The 23381-nt window shown below is 45.3% G+C and overlaps 1 protein-coding gene across 1 annotated transcript in view; it reads left to right on the forward strand.

Moving 5' to 3' along the window:
* Window positions 1-23381, forward strand: part of PARD3B (par-3 family cell polarity regulator beta) — a 2182026-nt gene that overhangs the window by 1178179 nt on the left and 980466 nt on the right. The window contains exon 16 of the mRNA XM_078680290.1: window positions 21530-21574. Within this exon, the coding sequence (XP_078536416.1) occupies window positions 21530-21574 (45 nt within the window). The remainder of the gene's footprint in view (window positions 1-21529; window positions 21575-23381) is intronic.

Genomic DNA, 23381 nt, shown 5'->3' on the forward strand with positions numbered 1-23381 from the left:
GGACCGCACCGACCATACAGGAGGTGGAATCGCTATCGTCCATAAGAAAACTATCCGCATCTCAACCAGCTCTGATGCCAACCTCGCCAACTCCGAACACCTTCACTTCCAGATCCACATCGACCCCAAGACCACACTCAGAGGCACCCTCCTCTACAGACCACCAGGACCCCGCGCAAAATTCAGTGAAGACATCACGGACTTCATCACCCCACACGCACTCCCCTCCAAAGACTACATCCTTCTGGGAGACCTCAACTTCCACCTTGAAAAGATCAACGACCGCAACACCGCCACCCTCTTGGACAACCTCGCCAACCTCGGACTTAAACAACTGGTCACTTCCCCCACCCACATCGCAGGTCACACTCTCGACCCCATCTTCACCTCCAGCAACCATGTCTCCTTCAGCCACACTACGGATCTCCTCTGGACTGACCACAGCTGCGTTCACTTCACCTACAACAAGCCGAAACCCATCATCCACCTCCAACCAACTCTACAAAGAAACTGGAACAAAATCACCACAGAACAGATCTCCACATCGCTCCTTCAAACCTCCCCAGCCCTCTCTTCTAACGCCAACGAAGCCGCCTCCAACCTCACCCTTTGGTTATCCAACACCGCCGACAACTTAGCACCACTGAAAAAACGTCAACACAAACCTGGCATCAAGAAGGCCTCATGGTTCAACGACGACCTCAAGAAGTCCAAGAAACTGTGCCGCTCCCTTGAAAAGGCCTGGAAAAAAGACCCATCCACCAGCAACAAGGACGCCTTCAAAAGCGCCATCCGTACTCACCACCAACTGATCCGAAAAGCCAAGAAAACAGCATTCAAAGATCGACTTGACAACAACGCCCACAACAGCAAGGAACTTTTCAACATCGTCAAGGAATTCTCCAACCCCTCGGCCAACTCCAACGACATCACCCCCTCCCAAACCCTCTGCAATTCCCTAGCCTCTTTTTTCCACAACAAGATTGCTGACATCCACAACAGCTTTGACAACCAACCCGGAAGCCAACCCACCCTACCATCAGCTGACCATCTTCCCCCCATTAACACCCTTAACGCCTGGAACCCAATCTCCACTGAAGACACCATCCGCCTGATGAATTCCATCCACTCTGGATCCCCCACAGACCCATGCCCTCACCACATCTTCAACAAAGCAGACTCCGTCATAGCTCCGCACCTCCGTGACGTCATCAACTGCTCCTTCAACTCCGCTACCTTCCCAGAAGACTGGAAACACGCTGAACTCACCGCCCTTCTGAAAAAACCAACAGCAGACCCCACCGAACTCAAAAACTACCGCCCCATCTCGCTTCTTCCATTCCCGGCCAAAGTCATCGAGAAAGCTGTCAACAACCAGCTCGCCGCCTTCCTCGAAGCCAACAAATCACTCGACCCCTCACAATCTGGCTTCCGAGCCAAACACAGCACTGAGACCGCCCTCATCGCAGCAACAGACGACATTCGAACTCTACTGGACAATGGAGACACAGTCGCCCTCATCCTCCTCGACCTCTCCGCAGCCTTCGACACAGTCTGCCACAGCACCCTTTTACAACGCCTCAGAAACATCGGAATCCAAGGAAAGGCACTGGATTGGATCACCTCGTTCCTCACCGGAAGAACCCAGAGAGTCCGCCTCCCACCATTCAAGTCCGAGGCCTCTGAGATCATCTGCGGCGTACCACAAGGATCCTCACTCAGTCCCACCCTCTTCAACGTATACATGAGCCCCCTCGCGGCCATCGCCCGCCAACACAACCTCAACATCATCTCTTACGCGGATGACACTCAACTGATCCTATCTCTCACCAATGACCCCAGCACCGCCAAAACTAACCTACACGAGGGAATGAAAGAAGTCGCCGAATGGATGAAACAAAGCTGTCTGAAACTGAACTCAGACAAAACAGAAGTCCTCATCTTAGGTAAATCCCCCTCTGCATGGGACGACTCTTGGTGGCCGGAAGCCCTCGGAAAAGCACCCATCCCGACAGACCACGCACGGAACCTAGGCATCATCCTGGATTCTTCACTCTCAATGAACAGACAAGTCAACGCCGTATCCTCTTCCTGCTTCAACATTCTTCGCATGCTCAGAAAAACATTTCGCTGGATCCCCTCCGAAACAAGGAAAACAGTCACCCACGCTCTGGTCACGAGCCGACTGGACTACGGAAACACCCTCTACGCAGGTACTACCGCAAAACTCCAGAAGAAACTACAACGAATCCAAAACGCCTCAGCCAGGCTCATATTAGACATCCCACGCAACGAACACATCTCTGGTCACCTTAAAGACCTCCACTGGCTACCCGTCAATAAGAGGATTACTTTCCGACTGCTTACCCACGCACACAAATCACTCTACGACATCGGACCAGAGCGCCTCAACTCTCGACTGTCCTTTTACAACCCCTCCCGCCAACTTCGCTCTTCCAGCCAAGCCCTCGCCACTGTACCTCGCATCAACAAGACCACCATGGGAGGCAGATCCTTCTCATACCTGGCTGCCAAAACATGGAACTCACTCCCCGCTTACCTTCGCCTCACCCAGAATCACCTAGCGTTCAGAAAGCAGCTTAAAACGTGGATATTTGACAAATAATCCTCCTCCCCTCCTAAGCGCCTTGAAACCCTCTGGGTATGTAGCGCGCTATATAAATGTTATGACTTGACTTGACTTGACTAAGGGGTGTTTTCATTGCTGCCAACATTTTCCTTCCCTGTTCGTGTTTGTGTGAGGGGCGTTTTTCACTGCTGTTAACTCTTCCTTCCATATTCCCTTTGTGTGAAGGCGTTTTCACTGCTTCTAACTCTTCCTTCCCTATTCTGTTTGTGTAAGGAGGTTTTTCGCTGCTTGTAACTCTTCTTTCTCTATTCTGTTTGAGTTAGGGGCGTTTTCAGAGATGCTAACTCTTCCTATCCCATTCTTGTTTGTGTGAGGGGTGTTTTCTCTGTGGCTAACTCTTCTTTCCTTATTCGTGTTTGGGTGAAGGATGTTTTCACTGCTGCCGACTCCTCTTTCCCTGTTTGTGTGAGGCGCGTTTTCCCTGCTGGCGCCCAACATGTCCCTCCCTATCCTTTGTGTGTGGTGGTTCACTGCTGCCCCCGTGAGAGCCCCTGCTCGGTGTGTGTGGGTAGTTTCCAGTTCTGCTTCCCACCGGTGCTTACTCTCTCTTGCTGCTGTTCTGTCCCGCCATTGAGTGCGAGGGGAGCTCGCGCCTCTGGTCCCTGGGATGAGCCTATTGCATCGATCTGCGTCGCGCGCCAGTGCAGATGGCGGTTACAGCAGCATGCATCTTCAACAAACAAGCTCCACTGCGGGCAGGTAGTATTTAAAACCAGGAGCCCGAGTGTAGTTCCAGGACGGCCAGAATCCGAGCTTGTTAATGGCCCTTTATTAACGACTAGTGCGTAGTTGGAGGGCTGTGTTAATTAGGAAACCCTGCATTTCACAGTCTGCTAATTGGAATGTCAGGGTCATCAATGCCGGGAGGGAGAGTGTGTCGGAGACGTGGGAGCGAGAGAGGCAGTGAGTGCATTCGTACAAACATCATGGCACGACAAATCAGTGTGCATGTGTGCACGAGAGTGAGTGGGTTTTCATGAGAGAGGGGGTGGGCGAGCTTGCCTCCGAGAGAGTACAAAGGTTATGGGACGGAAATTAACTAATGAAGTGCACATGTGTATATGTGCGAGATAAAGGAAAAGTTAGCGTGTTTGTGAGAGAAGTTGTTCTGTGCACGTGAGAGATATAAGATGAATGAACTTCAGAAAAAAAAGGATTTAGGTGTAGCGGTATGAAGAGGAAGTAGGACAGGCAAAGAGAGAGGATGTGAAAAGGTAGAGGAAGGAAGAACAAATGGAGAGGAATCGGAGAAAAGGAGCGGAGGGGGTGCGAGGGATGAGGGAACACGGCCTGGGGGAAGCTGGCTGGGGAGGGGGAGGAGAAATGCAAGGAAGGCTGTGTGCGGCGTAATTAGGGGAGGAGAAGCCGAGAAGCCGCAGAGCGCACGCTGGGCAAAGCCCTTTGATGTGCTCTGCGGCAAATGGAGGGAGGCTGATGCGCGTTCATGTTTGAACACGTGGTTCACATGAACTGCAGGAAAACGCCATGAAAACGCCAGCAAAAAGCTGGTGGTTTCATGATGTTTTCGCCGCTTGAATTCTCGCTCCGCTCGATGCGCATGCGCGCATCGATAGGTCGCGAGACCTAAAAAGCATGTGCTTGTGTTGGGGTGATGGAACATGGGCACAAAAAGTAGCATGTGAGAAGAGAAGCATAGCATGTGAGAGCACACGTCCAGCTGTAGCCGAGAGCTGAGATACTCAGAATAAGAGCTAGCAAGTACCCTCTGCGCAGTACTACGTATCTTAAAGAAGATCTGTTTATTCCTCTGTAACCCGTAAAGCAAATTCAACAGGGATTTAACATCTATTCAACAAGGTAAATTAAGTAACGCAAGTTAGCCGCACTTCAAGTGACAGATAAGATATTTAGGTAAACCAAGCAAGAATTCCAATTATCCAAAACAGACAGCTACATCATCGAGATCACCAACCTTTGTTAACACGTATCAGAAAGTAAGATTAGCTTTGATAGGAACACCAATATTTTTGGTCTTAGTCACAGGTGTTATGGATGGGCCAAGATCCATTAACTACCAAATGTAGTTCTAGGTCTAAGGATGGTCCTTTAGAAGCAACACCTCCGTTTTATTTGCATTCAACACATGATTTGGAGCAAAACACCCCCTCCCATAAAGTTTAAGGGCAGAGTTAAAGTTACTACGTATGTGTTGATTCAGGATTTCAATTTCAGTAGGATAGTTCAAAAAGTAAAGTCAAAAGAGTGAAATGAAGCACTTACAAGGACTGACAATGTGTTAAATAACTCCCCAAAGTGCACAATATTTCTAAATTAAGTAAGTGCCATAACCTTTAAAAAGAGAACCTACTGTAATTCACACTCCACTCATTACATGACGTTTCAGTTATAAACAATGAAAACAATACCGCAGTATCTCAACTAGACGTGTGTCAAAAGTGTTAATAATTAGCTCCTCCTCTGGTGTTCGATAAGGAACTCATAACTCAGAGAATACACAATGCAAACCAGCTTCCTAGTGCATTTGTCAAAGAGTTCACATTGTAAAACCTTACTCTGTGAACTGAGGCAAAGCAGTAAATGCCTCTGTGAATTGACCCCCAAGGCATCTAAAGTAGAAATATTCAGGTAATATTTATGTAAAAATAGTACTAATGGAAAGTACATTGCCAGCTTTGCACTTTTACTAATAGGAAGTTAGACACCCAGGGCTAATTGACAAAGGCATTTATGACGATGTGAATTAACTTCAATGTCTATTACTTGTTTAAGGATTTTTAAGAGCCAAAGGCCACATATTTCTTTAATCTTTGAACAGAATTATTTGAACATGTTGTACTTTGTTTCCTAAAAACTGTAATGCCATTAAAATATGGAAGTGAGCCCTGATGTGGCATGTCAGTGTCCCACCAGCCTCCCTGGTCCAGCGCGGCCTTGCATTGTGTATGCATCTGCACACTCCATTCAATCTCATAGCTGCTCTTGCAATTGATGAAAAGAACGTTGCTGGAATATATTGCACTCTCAGCGGAGTACGCCGTTGTCACCTTGCAGCACGATATGTGTCCAGATTGGGAAAAAACCTGCACTTCTTCCTTTGAAGGATGCACCACTCAATTCTGTATCCTTGAGCGTGGAATTGCTCTTTGGAGTACAAGGGCCTGTCTACTACACCACTTGATTAAATGGAACAACCGAAATGATAAATCCTTCTCCATCTTTATTGATGGGTATTCAGAGATGACCAGGATTTTGCTGTTAGGAGCACAAAATTCCTTTGTTAGAAGTTGAACGAGGTCTGCATTTCCAGGTACACTTTCACTGCACCAATGCCATAGCAAGGAGGCTGCCCGAGCATAATTGCACAGCCTATAGATCCAGTAAATGTAAATGTAAATGTACAGGAATTTATATAGCGCAAATCACCAAGCGGTTTCTAAGCGCTTGCTTAGGGAACCCATCCTGGTATTCCCCTGTGAGATAACCCCGGCAGGGTATCCGCAAGGTGAAAGCCAGGCATCCCGCCGCGAGGGGCCGTTGTGGAGATTAAGCAAGCTATTGCCCAGAGTCGCAGAGTGTGAACCCGTTAATCGAGTAGGCACCCGAGCGAGAATTGTCGAGTCCATGGACATTTTAGGACTCATGACCCAGCCGAGCCGGGAATTGAACCCTGGTCCCGGGCTGAACTCTGCTTTCAGGTCTGCTTCCTCTAACCAGTGAGCCACACTTCTCCAGTGGCGTAGCAAGGCCTTATGCTGCCCGTGGTGGCCTGTTGGTTTGCTGCCCGCAGTGGGAGAATGTAAGAGTGGGGGGGTGGGGGGGGGCATAGGGTGTGCTGGGCGATTCCTGCGCCCGCTGCCCCACGCTAGCCGCAAGTAAGAGCTGGGACGCAGGTGAGAGCCTGCCGCCCCCAAAACTATGCCGCCCGGGGCAGACCGTCCTCTCCTTGCTATGCCACTGAATAGATCTCACCTTTGGGATGTATTGCTTTGCCATTGGTTTTTATGATCTGCTGCACAGCATCACTAGTGCTCTGCAGCATGGCTAAAGATAGAAAAAAAAGCTTTGACAAGGCCGCCTGTGTCATTTTGTAGGCATGTGTACCATGTATTGCCTCGGCTACAAAATTACTCTGGCACATTTTTTCTTTTTAGTTACCGATCGGAGTTGAATCTGTAATTAAAAAGAATTTTAGAAAGCACAAAAGTGTTTTTTTTTGTTTTTTACAAGTGGATGGGGGAGTGGAAGCAACAGAGGTGGAAGCAACACACGAGGAAAGCAATATGGGGGAGGGGCCAGATAGATGGGGAGCAACGGCATGGGTAGGCGGAAGTAGCAACAGCCAAGAGAGTAGAAGGGGGAAGGTGGGTAAGCAACAGGGAGGGCGCAATGGGTGGAAACAATGGGAAGAAGCACACCGGCGAGTACACCTGGGAGGATTGGGGAGATGCACAGAGGCAACAAAGAGGGGCAGAGAAGAGCATGAGAGAGACAGCTCGGAAACAAATGCACTCTCATGCAGTGCATAATACAAAAGAAAAAAAGGTGTGCTTGAAAAGTAAGCAGTGGTGCCAGCCAATCATAAGAGGATGTGAAAGCAATACACTATGGGAGGGACAAATCCAAGATTACCAAGCTGGGCCCTGAATAGGAAGGGTCCTAATGAGAGCGATAAGAAAGGTGTTTAATGGTAAGCAATGGATGAGCTCCAAGCCCCTGTATGTTCTTGGGAAGTCGCAGTATATCTCGCCGCAGACCGCACATGCACTCTCCTAGTAGTCTTGAATTAAAAAAGGACTGAAGCACTAGCCATTTCAAGCGGTGAAATAGATGACTGCTAATTATTTGCATAGGAAAAAGTCTGCTATTTGTAGATAAGCGTAAACTCCTATGGCCCTTTTGTAACTGAGTAGACCTTGCCATCTGAAAGAAGCGTTAATATTTTAAAGCATAATGCAATATAGCCAATTACTTGACTCTTTTTTGCTAGCTTTTATAAAGTTGTGGCCTACCAGAGGATTTCTGGCGTAGAATGTAGTTTTTTTATCGTGAAATTAGTATTAATGATAATAGGTTATATTTTATAGGTTTATATTTTGTATATGTCAGTCTTTAATTCTTTATTTGGGTTGGCATACAGAGTTGGGGATGCATCGAGTTTCACAAAGGGTTTCCCAAAATAAGTTGTCATGAGGGGAGAAAAAAAGTTTTTTATAGCTAGAGCATGGCAGCGTGTTATTGAGATCAGCTCTTTAGGGGGTGGTGGAAATGTCCTGATGGAATCTTGCAGTTTTCGATCTCTGTACAAGAGAAGCATTGCTCTAACTCAATTTAATAGTTAGTGAATATATATAAGTCCTAGCCCGTGCCTTTGGTCTTACGTGTATAGTCAATGCTACAACCACTGGAATACCTCCTTATTCCTAAAATAGAAATGTTGTGAGTTTGCCCTTATTTATTTACTAGATATTTCCTTATACCGAGATTCTGAAATCAGTAGAAGTGGGTTTAGGTATGCTAAACCACTTTAGCACAGTTTATTTTCAATTTTGTACTGCAGTTTCATTCAACCTCTCACAAGTGCATGTGGCGTGGAACGGTTCGCAGTGCATCTTGTTAATTTAAAAGCCACTGGCGAGAGAAGGGATCTAGTTGTTCTCTTTCTCTGGCAGCTTCACTGAGGTGCATTGCTAGAGGTAGGATCAAGAGTGTGCCACTGATGAGACCGCATCTGGAGTATTCTGGCTAGTATCAGAGTTCAGAAGGAGACGGCTGGAGACAGTCAAGAGGCATCTTGCTAAAGTGATGCATGCTTAAACCATAAGTCATGTGAGGAGCGGTAAAGAAATATGTACAAATGTATGCTGGACAAACTTTGTAAATCCAGCTCTATAACTGGAATAAGCACAAGGAAGGAGATAGGTAGGTTTTAGAAAAGTGCTCATAGAATTAGAGCCACAACATACAGTAGTGGAGGGTGTTGAAGGTGAGCAATTTTGGAAGTTATTTTGTTTCTTAGAGTACCTCCAACCAGCTTTACATGAAGCTTTGAAATGAATATAAATGTGAATGTGGCCTATGATAGGCGCACTGCATAAAATAGAATTTTAGGAGGTGCAGCCATTATTTATTTGTATGTGGCTTACATAGGAAGCCTTTATTGTGAATAACCAGATTGAAATCAGGATATTCACTGCAATGATGTTACAACAGTGGTTCACCACTGTTGTAATATCACTGAGGGTAAGCACTTGCTTACCGTTTGTTCCTTCGCCTCACCCGGGTTACCAGAGTTAGGGTGGTGGTGAAGAAACAGTAGTTGGTGGTCTCATCCTATTACACCTGACCTGAGTCTCCACAGACCCGAGCGGGATATGGATTGTGGGCGGCACCTTGCTTGTGCCAACCACATTTTCCTGTGTCCTCTTGTCAGCACAGGTTTTTGCTGAGAGGAGAGATAAAGCCACGCTGACAGCGGTAATGTAATCGCAGGGCTACTGTTAGTGCCATGTTGGCTCAGTGTGAGATCGGGCAGCTCAGCTTTTTAGCTTTGAAGAGGTAGGATTGTAATGATTGGTGGGGGTGGGTGACAGGGGACCAGGACATTTTTTCTCAGATTGGGTGGGCGTGTTTGCAGAAGGCATTGAGGGGTGCCAAGAGGATAGGTGTGTTTTTTTGGGTCGGTTGTTTTTGTGAAAAGTATATGCAGATTGGGGTATCGGTGTTTGGCAGGAGGTAAGGTTTTTTTTTTATTTGGAGAAGCACAAGGACCGGTTTATAGAGGGTGGTGAGGTGAGTAGCAGCAGGCTAGCCATTTGTTTATCATTTAATTTAGAGGAGGGGAGACTATATGTCGAGTGCGGTGGATGCGGGTGGCAAAAGGTTTTATTTATCAATGCTTTTTTATGTTACATTTAGTTCTACCTTTACTCCCCTGCCACTGTACATGTGAGAAGATTGTGGGGCAATATACTGCATACAATTAAATCTGGCTAACATTGAATAATGGGGATGTTTTTCACCTTGGAGTTCTTAATGACATCACAGACAACTCGGGCTCCACTATTGTTGTCTATTTGATGTCACAGAACCCCTCGTTGAAAACTTTTGCTGTTGTTCACAGTGACACATCTGCAATTCAATATCTTACCTAGGGCTTGGATTGGGTGTGTCCAAAGCACATGGCTGATGCCCAATGAATTTCGTGCAGTGACAATAAGCCAGCAAAAAATATATATTCTCTGGTCTTGTGACCGATTTGACCAACAGACTTGTTAGTGAGATGCCGGCGACAGCCATCCAAGCCTTCCTGCACTCTAGCCTTTCTCGCTCTTTTTATTAATGCTACTTTTATTATTGATGTTTGGTTTTCTCTCGCTGTAGCCACATATGTTTTAATCATTAGTCCCTGACCTTTACAAGCAGCAAGGAGAATGTCACCGAGCTCCATCCGAAATGCAACCAACCTTAGTAGCTTTTTCCAAGGGTACAACACTTCAAGAACTTAAAATGAGTGTCTGCATATTTGGAGAGTTCTGCTTGGTACATTACGCTGCCTTGACAAGAAGAAAGGTACCCGTTTAGCACTAATATAGCACAAGTCTGTGGTCACCACTGGAAAAACATGGCAGATTCTGTGTCCTTTGATATTCTGAGTGTACGCATAGAGTCTGTGAATAGTAAAAAATATTTTAAAGTGTGTGGTTTACTATAATGTGCTATGTTATGGGGTTGTGGAAGTGTTTTTTTTTATATAGCACTGGCTGTATGATGTTTACATGCTTAACCGTGCTATAACAGAACAATTGCGAGCCTTCTTTAAATGTAGATTTGCTCCTGGTGTGCTAATCACTCGGCTTTCACAGTGCAATTATCATAGTTGTAATATTGTGCATCTGTTTTGTTGTATTTTATATAGTGCTTCACGCCCCTGAAATGCATCAGAGCACTTTGGTAGACTGATAGCATGTTTCTCTGTTGATTGCTCTTGCTTAGAAAGGTGTGGGTTTTCACTGTTTTCTGATTGTGATTTCTTAAATTTGGATCGGATTGTGTCATATTTCACTGTTCCTGGTGTGCAATTGGATGAAAAAGAGTGATGTAGTGATGAAGAACCACCCCACCTGTCCAGGAGGAGGCATCGTCATCGTCTACAAAAGCACCCTCCGCTTGACCACTGTCCCGGACGACACAATGACCATCATGAAGCACCTCCACTTCAGATCCAGACCAACGCTCTAATCTCCACGGAACCCTCTTCTACAGGCCACCCGGCCCGCGCTCCCTTTACTGATGCCATAACCGACCTCATCGCACTCCATACCCTCGCCTCCACGGACTACATCCTTCTCGGAGACCTAAATTTCCACCTGGACAACCACGACGACTCAAACACTGCTTCCCACCTAGAGAATCTCGCTAACATTGGACTGAAATAACTAGTCCCTGCCCTCAGGCACACAGCGGGACACACACTTGTACCCGTCTTCATTGAAGGAAACAGCTTCTCCTACAGCCACACCATGGAACTCCTCTGGGCTGATCACCACTGCATCCACTTCTCCTTCAAAAAACCCACCGTACACAAGCACCCCCACAGAAGCTGGAACAAAGTCACAGAGAACCAGCTCACCTCCACCCTCATCAGCACCCCATCTCCAGCTATGCCAGTCACAAACACCGCAGTACGCAACCTCCACCGCTGGATCACGAACTGCGCGGACACACTCGCCCCCCTCAAGAAAGCCACAGGAAGAAATCAAGCTAGTACACCCCTGCACCACTTCTCCTTCAAAAAACCTATCGTACACAAGCACGGCTACCGCCTCCTCCACAGAAGCTGGAACAAAGTCACAGAGAACCAGCTCACCTCCACCCTTCTAAGCACCCTATCTCCAGCTATGCCAAACGCAAACACCGCAGTACGCAACCTCCAGCGCTGGATCACGAACTGCGCCGACACTCTCTTCCCCCTCAAGAAAGCCACAGGAAGAAATCAAGCTAGTACACCCCTGCACTACAAGAATCCAGACACTCTTACAGACAACTGGAAGTCATAGAGGAACAACAATACCCCGGAAACAAGCGCCGCCTACAAAGCAGCCACCACCACACACTATCATCTCATCAAATCCACAAGGTAGAAGTCCACCCAAGACAGAATCCTCACCAATGCTCACAATACCAAAGATCTCTTCTCCATCATCAAGGAATTCACCAAACTCTGCAGTGAAACAACAGACGTCCCATCCTTCCAAGGCCTCTGCAACAGATTCGGCACCTTCTTCCACCTTAAGATTAAGATGATAGACGTCAACTTTGATGACCAAGACCACCTCACTGCTTCAGCTCCCTCTCCATGTGACCCCACCCAACATACCCTGCTCAAATGGACCCCACTCATGACAAAAGACACATTAAAGACCATGAAAAGCATCCACTCTAGGGCACACTCAGACACCTGCCCACATAACATCTTCAACAGCGCCGCCTCTGCCATCACACCTGAACTACGTCGGACAATCGACCGCTTCCCCAGTGACTGGAAACATGCCAAAGTCAACCTCCTCCTGAAGAAACCCTCCGCAGACCCAACGGACCTCAAGAACTTCAGGCCCATCTCCCTGCTTCCTTTTTCAGCCAAGGTCATTGAAAAGGCTGTCAATACCCAGCTTGCAAACTTCATTGGAGCAAACAATGTCCTGGACATCTCTGAATCCAATTCCTCAGCAATCACAGCACAGAGACTGCCCTACTCACCGTCCCCGATGACATCCACACCCTCCTCGACCAGGGCAAAATGGCAGCCCTCATCCTCTCGGATGCCTTTAACACCATCTCCCACGCTCCCTAGCCACCAGACTCCATGAAGCCGCCTTCTGTGGCAAGGCCCTCGACTAGATTTCCTCCTTCCTCACCTGCAGAGCTCGGTGGGTTAGACTCCCTCCCTACCTCTCGGAACTGACAGAGATCAACTGTGGAGTGCCCCAGGGCTCCTCCCTCAGCCCCACTCTCTTCAACGTCTACATGGCCCCCCTCGCAACCATCGTCATGAGCCACAGGCTCAACATCATCTCCTACGCTGACGACACCCAGCTGATCCTCTCCCTCACCAGCGAACCCAACAAAACTTCCAAGAAGGGATGAAAGCTGTTGCCACCTAGTTGAAGAACAGCTGCCTGAAACTCAACTCTGAGAAAACAGAAGTCCTCTTCCTTGGCTCCATCCCCTCAACATGGGAAGACACCTGGTGGCCCCCCGCTCTTAGAAATCCCCCAACCCCGACAGACCACGCACAACACCTCGGCATCATACTAAACTCACTGCTCAATATGAACTGCCAGATAAGCGCCATATCCTCGACCTACTACAACACCCTCCGCATGCTTCGAAAGATGTTCAGATGGATCCCATCCAAATCCAGAAAAACTGTCACGCACACTCTCATCTGCAGCGGACTGGACTACAACAACGCTCTCGAAGCCGGAATCAACAAGAAACTCATTTGCAAAGTCCAGACCGTCCAGAACGCCGGACCAACCTGACCGACCCTCGACATTCCCTATCGCAGTCACATCACCCAACCCCTCCGTGATCTCCGCTGGCTCCCAGTCTAAAGAAGAATAACTTTAAAACTCCTCACCCATGAATACACGGCCCTTCGCAACACTGAACCCAGATACCTTAACAGCCGCCTCTTCTTTCAAGCACCCAAAAGACACCCCCGATCAGCCGATCTCTCTCTCTGGCCACCGTCCCACTTACCTACAAGACCAGAACAGGAGGTAAGTCGTTCTCCTGCATCACAGCTAATGCCTGGAAAGACCTCCACCTCCAGCAAGCTCCCACACTGCCCCAGTTCAGGAAGGACCTAATACCTGGCTCTTGGGATAACCCCAGCACTCAACTGAGCCTTGAGACCCTCACGGGTGAGTAGTTGCACTTTACCAACCCTGATTGATTGATTATTTGATGTAGAGACTGCTAGCACTTGAAACCAATGTTTCTTTTTCGCAGGTGTAAGTTGTCTGCATGTCTGCTTTTATGGGAAGTGTTTTGTTATTGTGCGTCATGAGTAGTGGTAATTTTTATCGTTTTTCTGTAATCATGTAGCTACATTTATTTGTGTATCTGTGCAGAGTGCTAAGATGAAGGAGCATCTAGACATGGATGGCCAGTGAAGAGTTTGGAACGCTGGTGTGATGCAATATCAAGTTGTCCTACAGTTACATTTTGAATTCTTTGAATTCTTTGAAGTTTTTGCAGTAAGAAGATGGGGTCTCACAGACAGAATCACTCTGCTTTGTCCTGGCAACAAAAGACAAGGTTAATGTATCCTGAAGCCTCTGTGGAAAACCTAGATATGGGAAGATGTGTTAAAGGGTTTATATACTGTAGAAAACACTTCTTGAGACTAGGTTTACTCTGAGTTTGAAGGGTAGGCTGGAGTGCATTTCCAGGTGTTTTTACTTCAGTGCAAGATGATACCAGTTGGCCAAGTACCTGGGAGCAGTTGATTGAACACTGGTAGTTCTTCCATTTGCCGCAGGTTAGAATCTCTGTTTTGCATACGTTGAGTTTCAGGCAGTTACTCAGCATCCAGTGGCCGGAGACTAGGGACCAGTGATCAAACTTTTAAGTCCAGCAGTAAGAGTGCAGCAACTCTAATTCTTTCCACTCTTGTCCCAGTTGCAGTAGGAAAACAGGGACGATTTGGCCCATCTGCAGAGGTAGAAATTCATCCAATACCCTGAAACAAGATAGTTTTCTCCCAAGAAGTCAAAGAATTGAGTGAAGGTACATTTAAGTTCATTTTTCCTAAGAAAGAGCAATTGGAAATTGGTTCATAGCTGGCTCTGCCTCCTGAATCGACATTGTTCTTCTTGGCGAGTATTTCGATTCAGGAAATCTTGATGTCCAAGGGGTGGGTGGTAGATGCCTTAAGGAATAGACTTCAACAGTTCTTGTTAGGATCATGGTAGTTGTTGCGAGCAGGATGTCCTTGATGGCTTGATCAGGGCATAATTCTGATGGGCAGCTGGCTGGCCTCCTCCCTTGGCTAGTTCCAATAGTTGGAGGTTAAAGGATCATTTTAGGAAGGCCAGCACCTGAATCGCACCTGTGGCAGTAGTCATGTTAATCTCGGTCTCAGTTGGCTGATTTAGGCATCATGCTCCTGGGGTGATGCTCCAGGATATTTGAATTAAAAATAATGTGGTCTGCTATGGCATCACATAGGGCTTGGGGGTAGGGGATCTTTTGCTGCTGTACTCTGGGTTGTGGATTGAGTTCTGTGACAATCCTATGTAGTTTCTTGGGAGGAATTTGGTGTGAGAGGCCTGTTGAGAATAGAGGAGTCTTCCAGCATACCTAAAGTAGAATCCTCGGTCACTTGTCATTGTTGGATGGGGAATCAGTTTTAATAACCTCGGTTTACCATCTCACACTAGGCTGATCTCCGCTGTTATCCTACCATTAAGTTGGTGGGTGCTGTATTTAAGAAGATCAGGAGAAAATAACCACATCAATAATAATTACAATCTCCACCTTAAGTTCAGTCAATAATGAGTTAATTACATTTTTAAAGGGTTTTATTCTTTAAAGTTTATAAATAATCTTTATTAAAAGGCATACGTTTTATTCATATTAGTTTCAATACCGATCATTTATAGAAATTGATAAAAAGTGGTTAATTCAAAGTTTTAATAAAACGTATAAACCGTGTTCAATAAGGGAAGAATCCTTATTATAAGAATGGGGCGGAAAAGGGGTCAGAAAGAACCCATAAAGAGTTCATGTTTGAAAGAGAGTGAGATCAAGCATGAACGTCAAATTTATATTCAAAAAGTCAATAATGGATTAAAGCAGAACTCCCCATAAAGGCAGGTTCACGAAACTCAGTAGAGTAGCAAGACAAGGGAGAGTAAATGTGCAATTGCATTAGCAACCGCAATCAGCAATAGGGTCTGGGCAGGGTGTCTGGATAAAAAGTGTTATGGCAAAAAGAATGAGTGGGGTAGAAAGCGTTAGCTTACTCTAGGAACATGTACTATTATAAACAGTTGAAAATGATGTTGTGTTTTATGTTGCATCTTCTCCTCCTCTCCTCCAATCAAATTTCACGGCTCTCCTGGGAACAGGATCACTCCTCTTCTTCTCACACAAATACAATGGTGCAGTGACTGCAACTTTGTTGTACCTATAAACTACACATTATGCCTTTTGACCTCTCTTGGCACAAATTACACTACATCTCTAACCTTCTAATAAAGCAAATTGTATGTCAGCTAACAATGAGCTATATAGAAATCGAAACATCTGCAAAAATTAGAGAACATTATGAGCACAACATCATCCCTTGGAAATAAAAAAGTATGTTAAGAGGTCAGGTTCAGTTTATGTGCAGCATTTTTTGAGTGATTGATCTTTAATTCCACTAAACGATACATTCTAAACCATTATTTAAAACATTCTTTGTGTAGGTAGAATCATTTTTCAAATTTATGTGAAACATTTATTTAATAAAAAACATGATCATTGAAAAGTCAAGAATTAAACATTTTTGCTTGTTTCCGCACATCTTGTCAAACTACATTTTAAGCAAGGCTGCTTCAAACATACACGTAAGAATGACTACTTCTCACAATTTACACATTTTTAGTGCGTCTCTAGGTGCTTTCAAATCTGCACGTTAATGTTGCACATGTATTTTGTAGGCACTTTCCCATGACCAACTTCTCCATGAATGACTCTCCAACAGTGCACCTCATCTCTCTATTGCGTCTCTCTGACATGCAATTAATTTTGTATAGCGCTACTCATATTTCCCTCCCGCTCAATTCTGTTCTTTGCAGAAAGCACATTAATACTCCGTGCTACTTTATGGTGAGTCAAAACTGGCTGTAGACAAAATTCTGATCTCTCACCAATAGGAACATTAATCACAGGAATTTTCTTGACCTTGTTATTGTTTCCTGAAAACTGCTGATTGCACAAGGAAGTTCACCTGCTTTTAAACCCATAGTTATTTTTAAACACAATTTCCCCCCACCAAAGCCCATGCCAGGTGCGGCTGCACCGGTCGCACCTTCCGAAAGCCAGCCGTGGTACTAAGAGCCCTCTGACCAGACCCTGTGAGCGGTCTCCAGTAAGAAGAGAGAAGAGAGGTGTCGAAAAGGGTCAAGAGGTGGGCATGGTTACGGGTCCATAGTTCTCCTGAGAATGAGCTTGCCCTGCACAATCAGCAACTGCTCACCATAAAGATTCCTGCTTCAGTTCTTCTGGCACCCCAAGGCACCACAGTTTTCCTTTGTGCTGCTGGTGTAAGCCAATGCTGGCCTTGCCTATTCTTGGTGTAGCTTAGTTCTTCCGCTGGGGCTGATGTCAGGCAGTTAATTGGCAAGGAAGCCAGTGCCCAGGGTCATGGTAAGCCAAAGCTGTGCCTGGTGGACTATTGTACAGCATAAAGCCAGATAGGTACAGGACTTTCTGCAGGGAAGCAGGAGATTATGCTGGCTCATGTATCGCCTGTTGGGTGGTGTTGATTTTAGCTTAAAAAATTTAATTTCATGCCACAAAATATTATGGTAAATACCGCGGTTCCTGTGGGGTCTGGTTAATACTCTTGTCTTACCGCTTCAATCAATTTGGATCTAAAATAGACCGTTTAGTGGTCTGAAAAAGCACTGCGCTGTGTACCTCCTTTATCTGCTCCCCAGCCACAAGAATTTTTTGGGCTTTCAATTGTTTGGGTCCTAGAAGTATAAACTACCTGTTGAAGTTGATGGTGAAATGACTGTGGCCACCATCATTAGGCCTTTCTTAAAGCCCCATCATTGTTGGAAGTTGCGTGATTAGTATGCTTCTACACGGACTAGTTTTTCTAACATTAAATATACATACATATGCGAAAGGGGTGGGTCAAAGGGGTGGGTCTTGGACATGTGATTGCTTACCACATCCCTTCCCAACTTCTGAATGGGATGGCAATAGCAGAAATGTGCCACACGGTCTAGCAAGAACTGGTGGCAGTACTCTAGTGCTTCGCCAACCCATTAGACTGGAACCTCCTATTACAGGAAAACGTTGTTTTCTAATAATCCTCAGCTGGGAGGAGAGCACCGTAGGAAGGAAGAAGACTTCTAGAGAAGGAAGTAGAAATAGTTATAGGAGCTCTGTTTGTCTCGCCACTCTGCCAAAGCAACCCCGAGCAAACTGGCCCAATGATCACTTAGAATTGCTAAATACATTTCAATCTTGAGAGCAAAAGCAACGTGTTTCAAAATGCAATCTATGCTTTTGAAACACATTAGTGGTTAGTTCTTGGCTTACCATACCTGAACAAACTTGAAATGCCTGAATTTTATGGTGATTTTAAATGTGTCAAACTCTTAATTTTATTTGATTCGAGTTCAAGGAAGCATGACAATTAGTTCTGCTTCCCCTATAGTTTGTTGCCCACCAAAAACCTTTTTTGTTTCATACCCTGTTTTGATGACAGATTTGGGAGTAAAACTACCTGGAACCACCACCACTGTTGTCATTGATAATGTAATAAATCGCTTACAATTAATTTCGAGGTCGTTCAACCTCAAAAGGGGCTTAAAAGACCAATCCAAATCCTTGCCTTGACAAAACCAATATCCAGCTGAGGACTAAACTGGGACCCCCAATGGCAAACTTAAATACAAACTACAAATCGGAATGTTTTCTGGGAAGTGTCAGAATCTTTGTGGTGCCTGCAGCACCTCTCAATGCACCTCACCCAAAGTACCTTTGTATTGCTAGTCAGTCTTTATGGTTCATCCTCTCCATGGATGTCCATGCTTATGTTCCATGTGCCTAGCACCACAATTATTTACTACTTATAATGCCATTGTGTTTAAACTGCAGCCATTCTCATCTAAGACCAGACTACTGCTGAAAGTAATTGTCTATTAACTTTCCAAAGAAATGAGATAGCTGCTTTGTACGCATGCATCTTTGTCATTGATGATCAGCAAGCTTGCAATGAGTATCCATGCATTTTAGTTCCTTGGGTCATTAGTTGCTCCAACCAGACCTTGTATCAGTTACCATATACTCACATCTGTTATTAGCTATCCTGGGATTGCAGTCTTAATATAGATTTGTCTATTCTCTGTACTGACGCCATCCTACATAGTGAGAGTCAACAACGATGGATATGCAATGAAAATGGATCATCTAACTGGCAGCTAGGGAGAGAATGACTGAACAATGTGAAAACTTATTTTAGCCATTAGGATGATTTAAGAACATGTTTTGGCTTTATTTATTTATTTATTTTAAATAAAAAGGAAGCCTCCTAAACTCTTACTAGTGAGCATAAGTTCTAAATAAATGCTTGATTCAATTAACAGCTGGGGAAGACTGCACTTGGAATTGGGGAATCTCCAGAAACTCCAGCTGAACTAAGACACATTAAGGGAGTGGAAGGGTGTGGGTAAAATGCCTCCAGATTCCAGTGTCCCGGGGATATTTACTAATATCAGGATCTGAAACAAGAAACTCCTGGTAAGAATTTTCAGCATCATGTAGTGACAGGCCGTGGATGATCAAAACCTGGGCCATTCCGCTTCAAAGACACCTAATTGCAATATTAGTAAATCCAATTTTCAAAGCCCTGTTTCTGCATGCCATTAAGCCAGCTATGTGGGAGCACCACACGTTGAAACGCAGCCGTGGCTTGGTAATGAGGTAGTCGAACATTAAGGGAAATTCCAGAATGTGTGGATGATATTGTGTCTTATTTAGGAGGGGTTTCCTCAACATCTTAGTGAGCACTAGAGTGTGCAATCTTATTTTTATTAGTTCTTACGAAGTGGGGATGGGTCTGTAGGGAATGTTCTGAGTCTGCACACTAGTTTTACAGAGGATTATGATTGCGTAATTTTTGGTATTTATATGTACTGTCTATATTCCATTATGTATCCCTTCCTGGTTTTTGTGAGCTCCAGCTTTTGGAATATTCACGTCTCTGGATAAATAAAAGGGAGGTTGATTATTTGTTTGTTATATTTTCATGAATCTAGATTTTTTTGGTACTCTCCGAGTATTAAGTCAAGTAGCTCATATTTGGCCACACAATAACATATCCCTTCACAGGTGAACTGATCTAGTTAGATAATCTGCTGCTGAAGTCGAACTTAACTGATATTATTATTAAAGCTTTCTTCTAAATGCACAATTTTGGGTGACAAAATATTTTTGAACACTTATGATGTTCATAATGAATTAATGTAGCCGTGATAGATGAATTAGTAATGCTGCACTTGAAACAATTTTATTTGACGGTTTAAAAGTGTTTATTACTGTAGTTTAGTTATGCCACATTGTCGTAGAGACACCATTTTATTAAAGTGGAGGCTGTTTCTGGTGTTTTGTCATCTTGCTCATTACCCCTCTCAATCTGTCCCACAGCATGTCTTCACTCTTCACAGTTTTTGCGGACGACAGGACACAGTGAGAATTTTTATTTATTTTTTCCTTTAAAAGCATGTATTGTGAATAAAACTTCCCCTTGTGTTCCCAGAGTATTATTCTGGAGGACACTTCCGCTTGACGTTCAAATGCAGGCTTGCTAGCACACTGATGTATGAGTCTTTGTCTGAAAAGGTTTCATATTATGTTGTTCATCACTGGAGTGTGTTGTTGCTGTGGAAGCTGATGGAAGGTTTCCTCTGCCGTAGAAATGGGACAGTACTATAATATTTTTGTGATAATCGCAATTCTGATTTGCCCACTCGTGGAGTGGTGTGGCTCACTGGTTAGAGGCGGCAGACCCGGAAGCAGAGAACGGCCCGGGACCAGGGTTCAATTCCCGACGCGGCAGGGTCGTGGACCAGGGTCAGCGGACTTGATAATTCTCACCTCAGTGCCTACTCTAACCAGGGAATCACACTCTGCAACTCTGGGCATTAGCTTCCCTCATCTCTACAACAGCCCCCCACATTCGCCGGGGATACCTGGTTTCACCTTGGAGATACCCAGTAGGGACCATCTCACAGGGATAGCCAGGACGGGTTCCCCAGCGGTCTACAGCACCACGACGCCTCAGGGCAGCAGTGCGTTTTACAAGACCCATACACATACACATACATGCATACACTATGCGTTTCCACTAGTAATGCTATGCTGAATTTGTAGGTTTAGCTTATTACTTAGGTGTAAAATGTGTATTCAAATACTCTTATTTTGGGAATGAGTCTTCTTTTTTCCTACTAGGGATGCTGACAGTGTTCCTTGTTAATCTGACTAGATGAGACTTTTCCTTTTCCCCTAGAAATACTGTCCGTGTTTTTTGTAAATCTGACAATTAGGATTTAGAAACTTTTGTTTTCCTTAGGATCCTGTCTTTATGACTTTTTGCTGCTAATTGGCGTTTTAGATGATTTTTCATTTCTGACTATGTATTCTGTGTCTGAGCCTTCTTGGCACTACCAAGGGTGGCTCCTCCATACCACACTAAATTGCAATATCACCAACCTGTTTTTTTAACATTACTGGTGTGTTATTGCCTTTGTGTGTCTTCATTCTTGCTGGAAACCTTGAAGGATTTCTCCTTATTGAGCAGTTAAATACCATTGTGAACCCACTAAGCTGTATTGACTTCTTCCCTTTAGCCACCCCTCTGTTTACCTCGAAGGTCGAGCCAATGGCTTCCCCTATGGTTTCTCCCTGCAGCTCCCCTCCCCTCTCACACACTTCAATCAGCACCAGGCTGCTCAAGGGATCCCACGAGCTTTGGGAAAAATGGACTTTCTCCAGCCCATTGCCATTCAAAGTTCAACATATCATGTGTCTGAAATGATTTGACATTTACTCAAAGGCCGGGGGAGTCAAGGGAGTTGCTGATCAGTGTGTCTCCTTTCTCCATTGCAGTGGAAGATGAAAGTAACATTAGCTCCTTGGCTGGACACAAGTCAGGTAAGGAATTTCTTGAAACTTACCTCACCTCCTCTCGCTTCCCAGCCCCGTGATCCATTTACCCACCCGCCTGGTAAAAATGTCAATAAGTGCATGCTATGGATTTAGTTTCCTCCCCCCTGTGGTGACTGAGAGGCTAACTAATTAATGCATGGGAGGTCTCCAAGCTCTACAATGATAAATTAGGACTTAATGCGGGCCAGCGTGCGCTTAGCTGAATGTGCACGCTCTGGTCTCATGACTGCGGATGGTAATGCCATAACTCTTCTTGGTGGTATATGTGTTTGCTGACTGTGAATTCAAATGAGACAACATATCAATAAAGAATATAGTCTGGTGATCTTTCTTCCATCATGCTGGATCTATCAGTACTATACGTTATGCCACAGTCCTTTGCCTTTATGTGTCGGATGAGTGTGGTTTGCAGCATGCTAATACATGTATTCACAGTAGCATAGAGGAAGAAATTTACTCTAGTGGTTTAGTTAACCATTGGGGAAACAAGAGACAAAAGTAATAATTCCTGCTTTACCTCCAGAACGAATGAGTGATCCTGGACAAATCATTATATACCTGTGCCTCACATATGCAAAAATTGGGAATGCTTATTAACTGACCAATTAATTGTATGTTTACTTGTGTAGAACAGCTGTTGTGTGCAAGGATGGTGCGGGTTTAATTGGAGAATGGGATTGTGGTATTCCTCTGTAATTCCTACTGTATGAGCCCCTCGTGTTATGCTCCCCCTTCAAAGTATTACTCCGAATCATCCTATCATTCCCAGATCTTTCGGCAAAGCGCCAGCATCTATAAGTAATAGGCTTCGCCATTCACTGATGTAAAGTCCAATGGTGCACTTTTACTCCTGCAGCCCTCTTTTAGCCAAAGAAGGCAACTTTAGAGTGGTCAACAGGCCTTGCTCACATAAGTAAACCCTGTCAGAGTTTGATACTGCTTTGAGTGGATCCTTCTACCCACCGCTCTCCATTTCCCTGTACGCCCTCCAGCAGGAATTTAAAGAAGTCAGGCAATATCAGGCCCAGAGATTCACATTCATTGAACTTTGAGGTTAAGGATGCCCTATATTAGCCGTGCCTCAGGCCCATCCATCTAACCGTTACAGAATGTGGGCTTTGATGGATATTTTTGTAGTGGACTTTGAGCGGAGCTGTCCTCTCCTGGTCACGGCCAGCACCACCAGCCATGCTCTCATCCATCAGAACAGGCATATGACTCACATGTGGAGCGCGTGATGTCACATGAGCTGTTGGGCTAGATGGGTAGCCAGACTCTTTGGAGGAGTAGGGTGGATGATCTGGATATGAGCATTCTGACACTGTCCAATTTAAGAAAAATTGTGCATTTAGGGTAGGTTCGATTTGGCCTGCACCCCTCTATGAACTGCATCAGCATCATGATTGGTTGAGAGAGTCTCTGAGCCTGGGTGCTTCCGTTCCGAGAGAAGTGGGTGGAGGAGGGACGGCAGCATTCACAGGCTAGTCTTTTGACATTTTTTTCTACCCCTCGCCCCCATTCCCTACCAGCCACCACTGACCATATGGCCCTGGATGGAGGAAACTCACCTACTCAAATAGCACCTATATCTAATTAGCATATTGGCCTTTTGCTCTGGTGATCACTAATATGACATTCTAGTATTCCAAAAAACTATAAAGTGCTCGCATCCACGACACTTGGCACGTGGAGTGCCTGGGGTAGGCATTCTGAACTCGAAAGGTGCACGGACAGCAGGCATTTATGCCCAAGGCAGAATAACCGAGCTCCTGCATTAAGATGTGAACACAGG

The sequence above is a fragment of the Lissotriton helveticus genome, chromosome 3_1, assembly GCF_964261635.1.
Source record: "Lissotriton helveticus chromosome 3_1, aLisHel1.1, whole genome shotgun sequence".
NCBI lineage: Eukaryota > Metazoa > Chordata > Amphibia > Caudata > Salamandridae > Lissotriton > Lissotriton helveticus.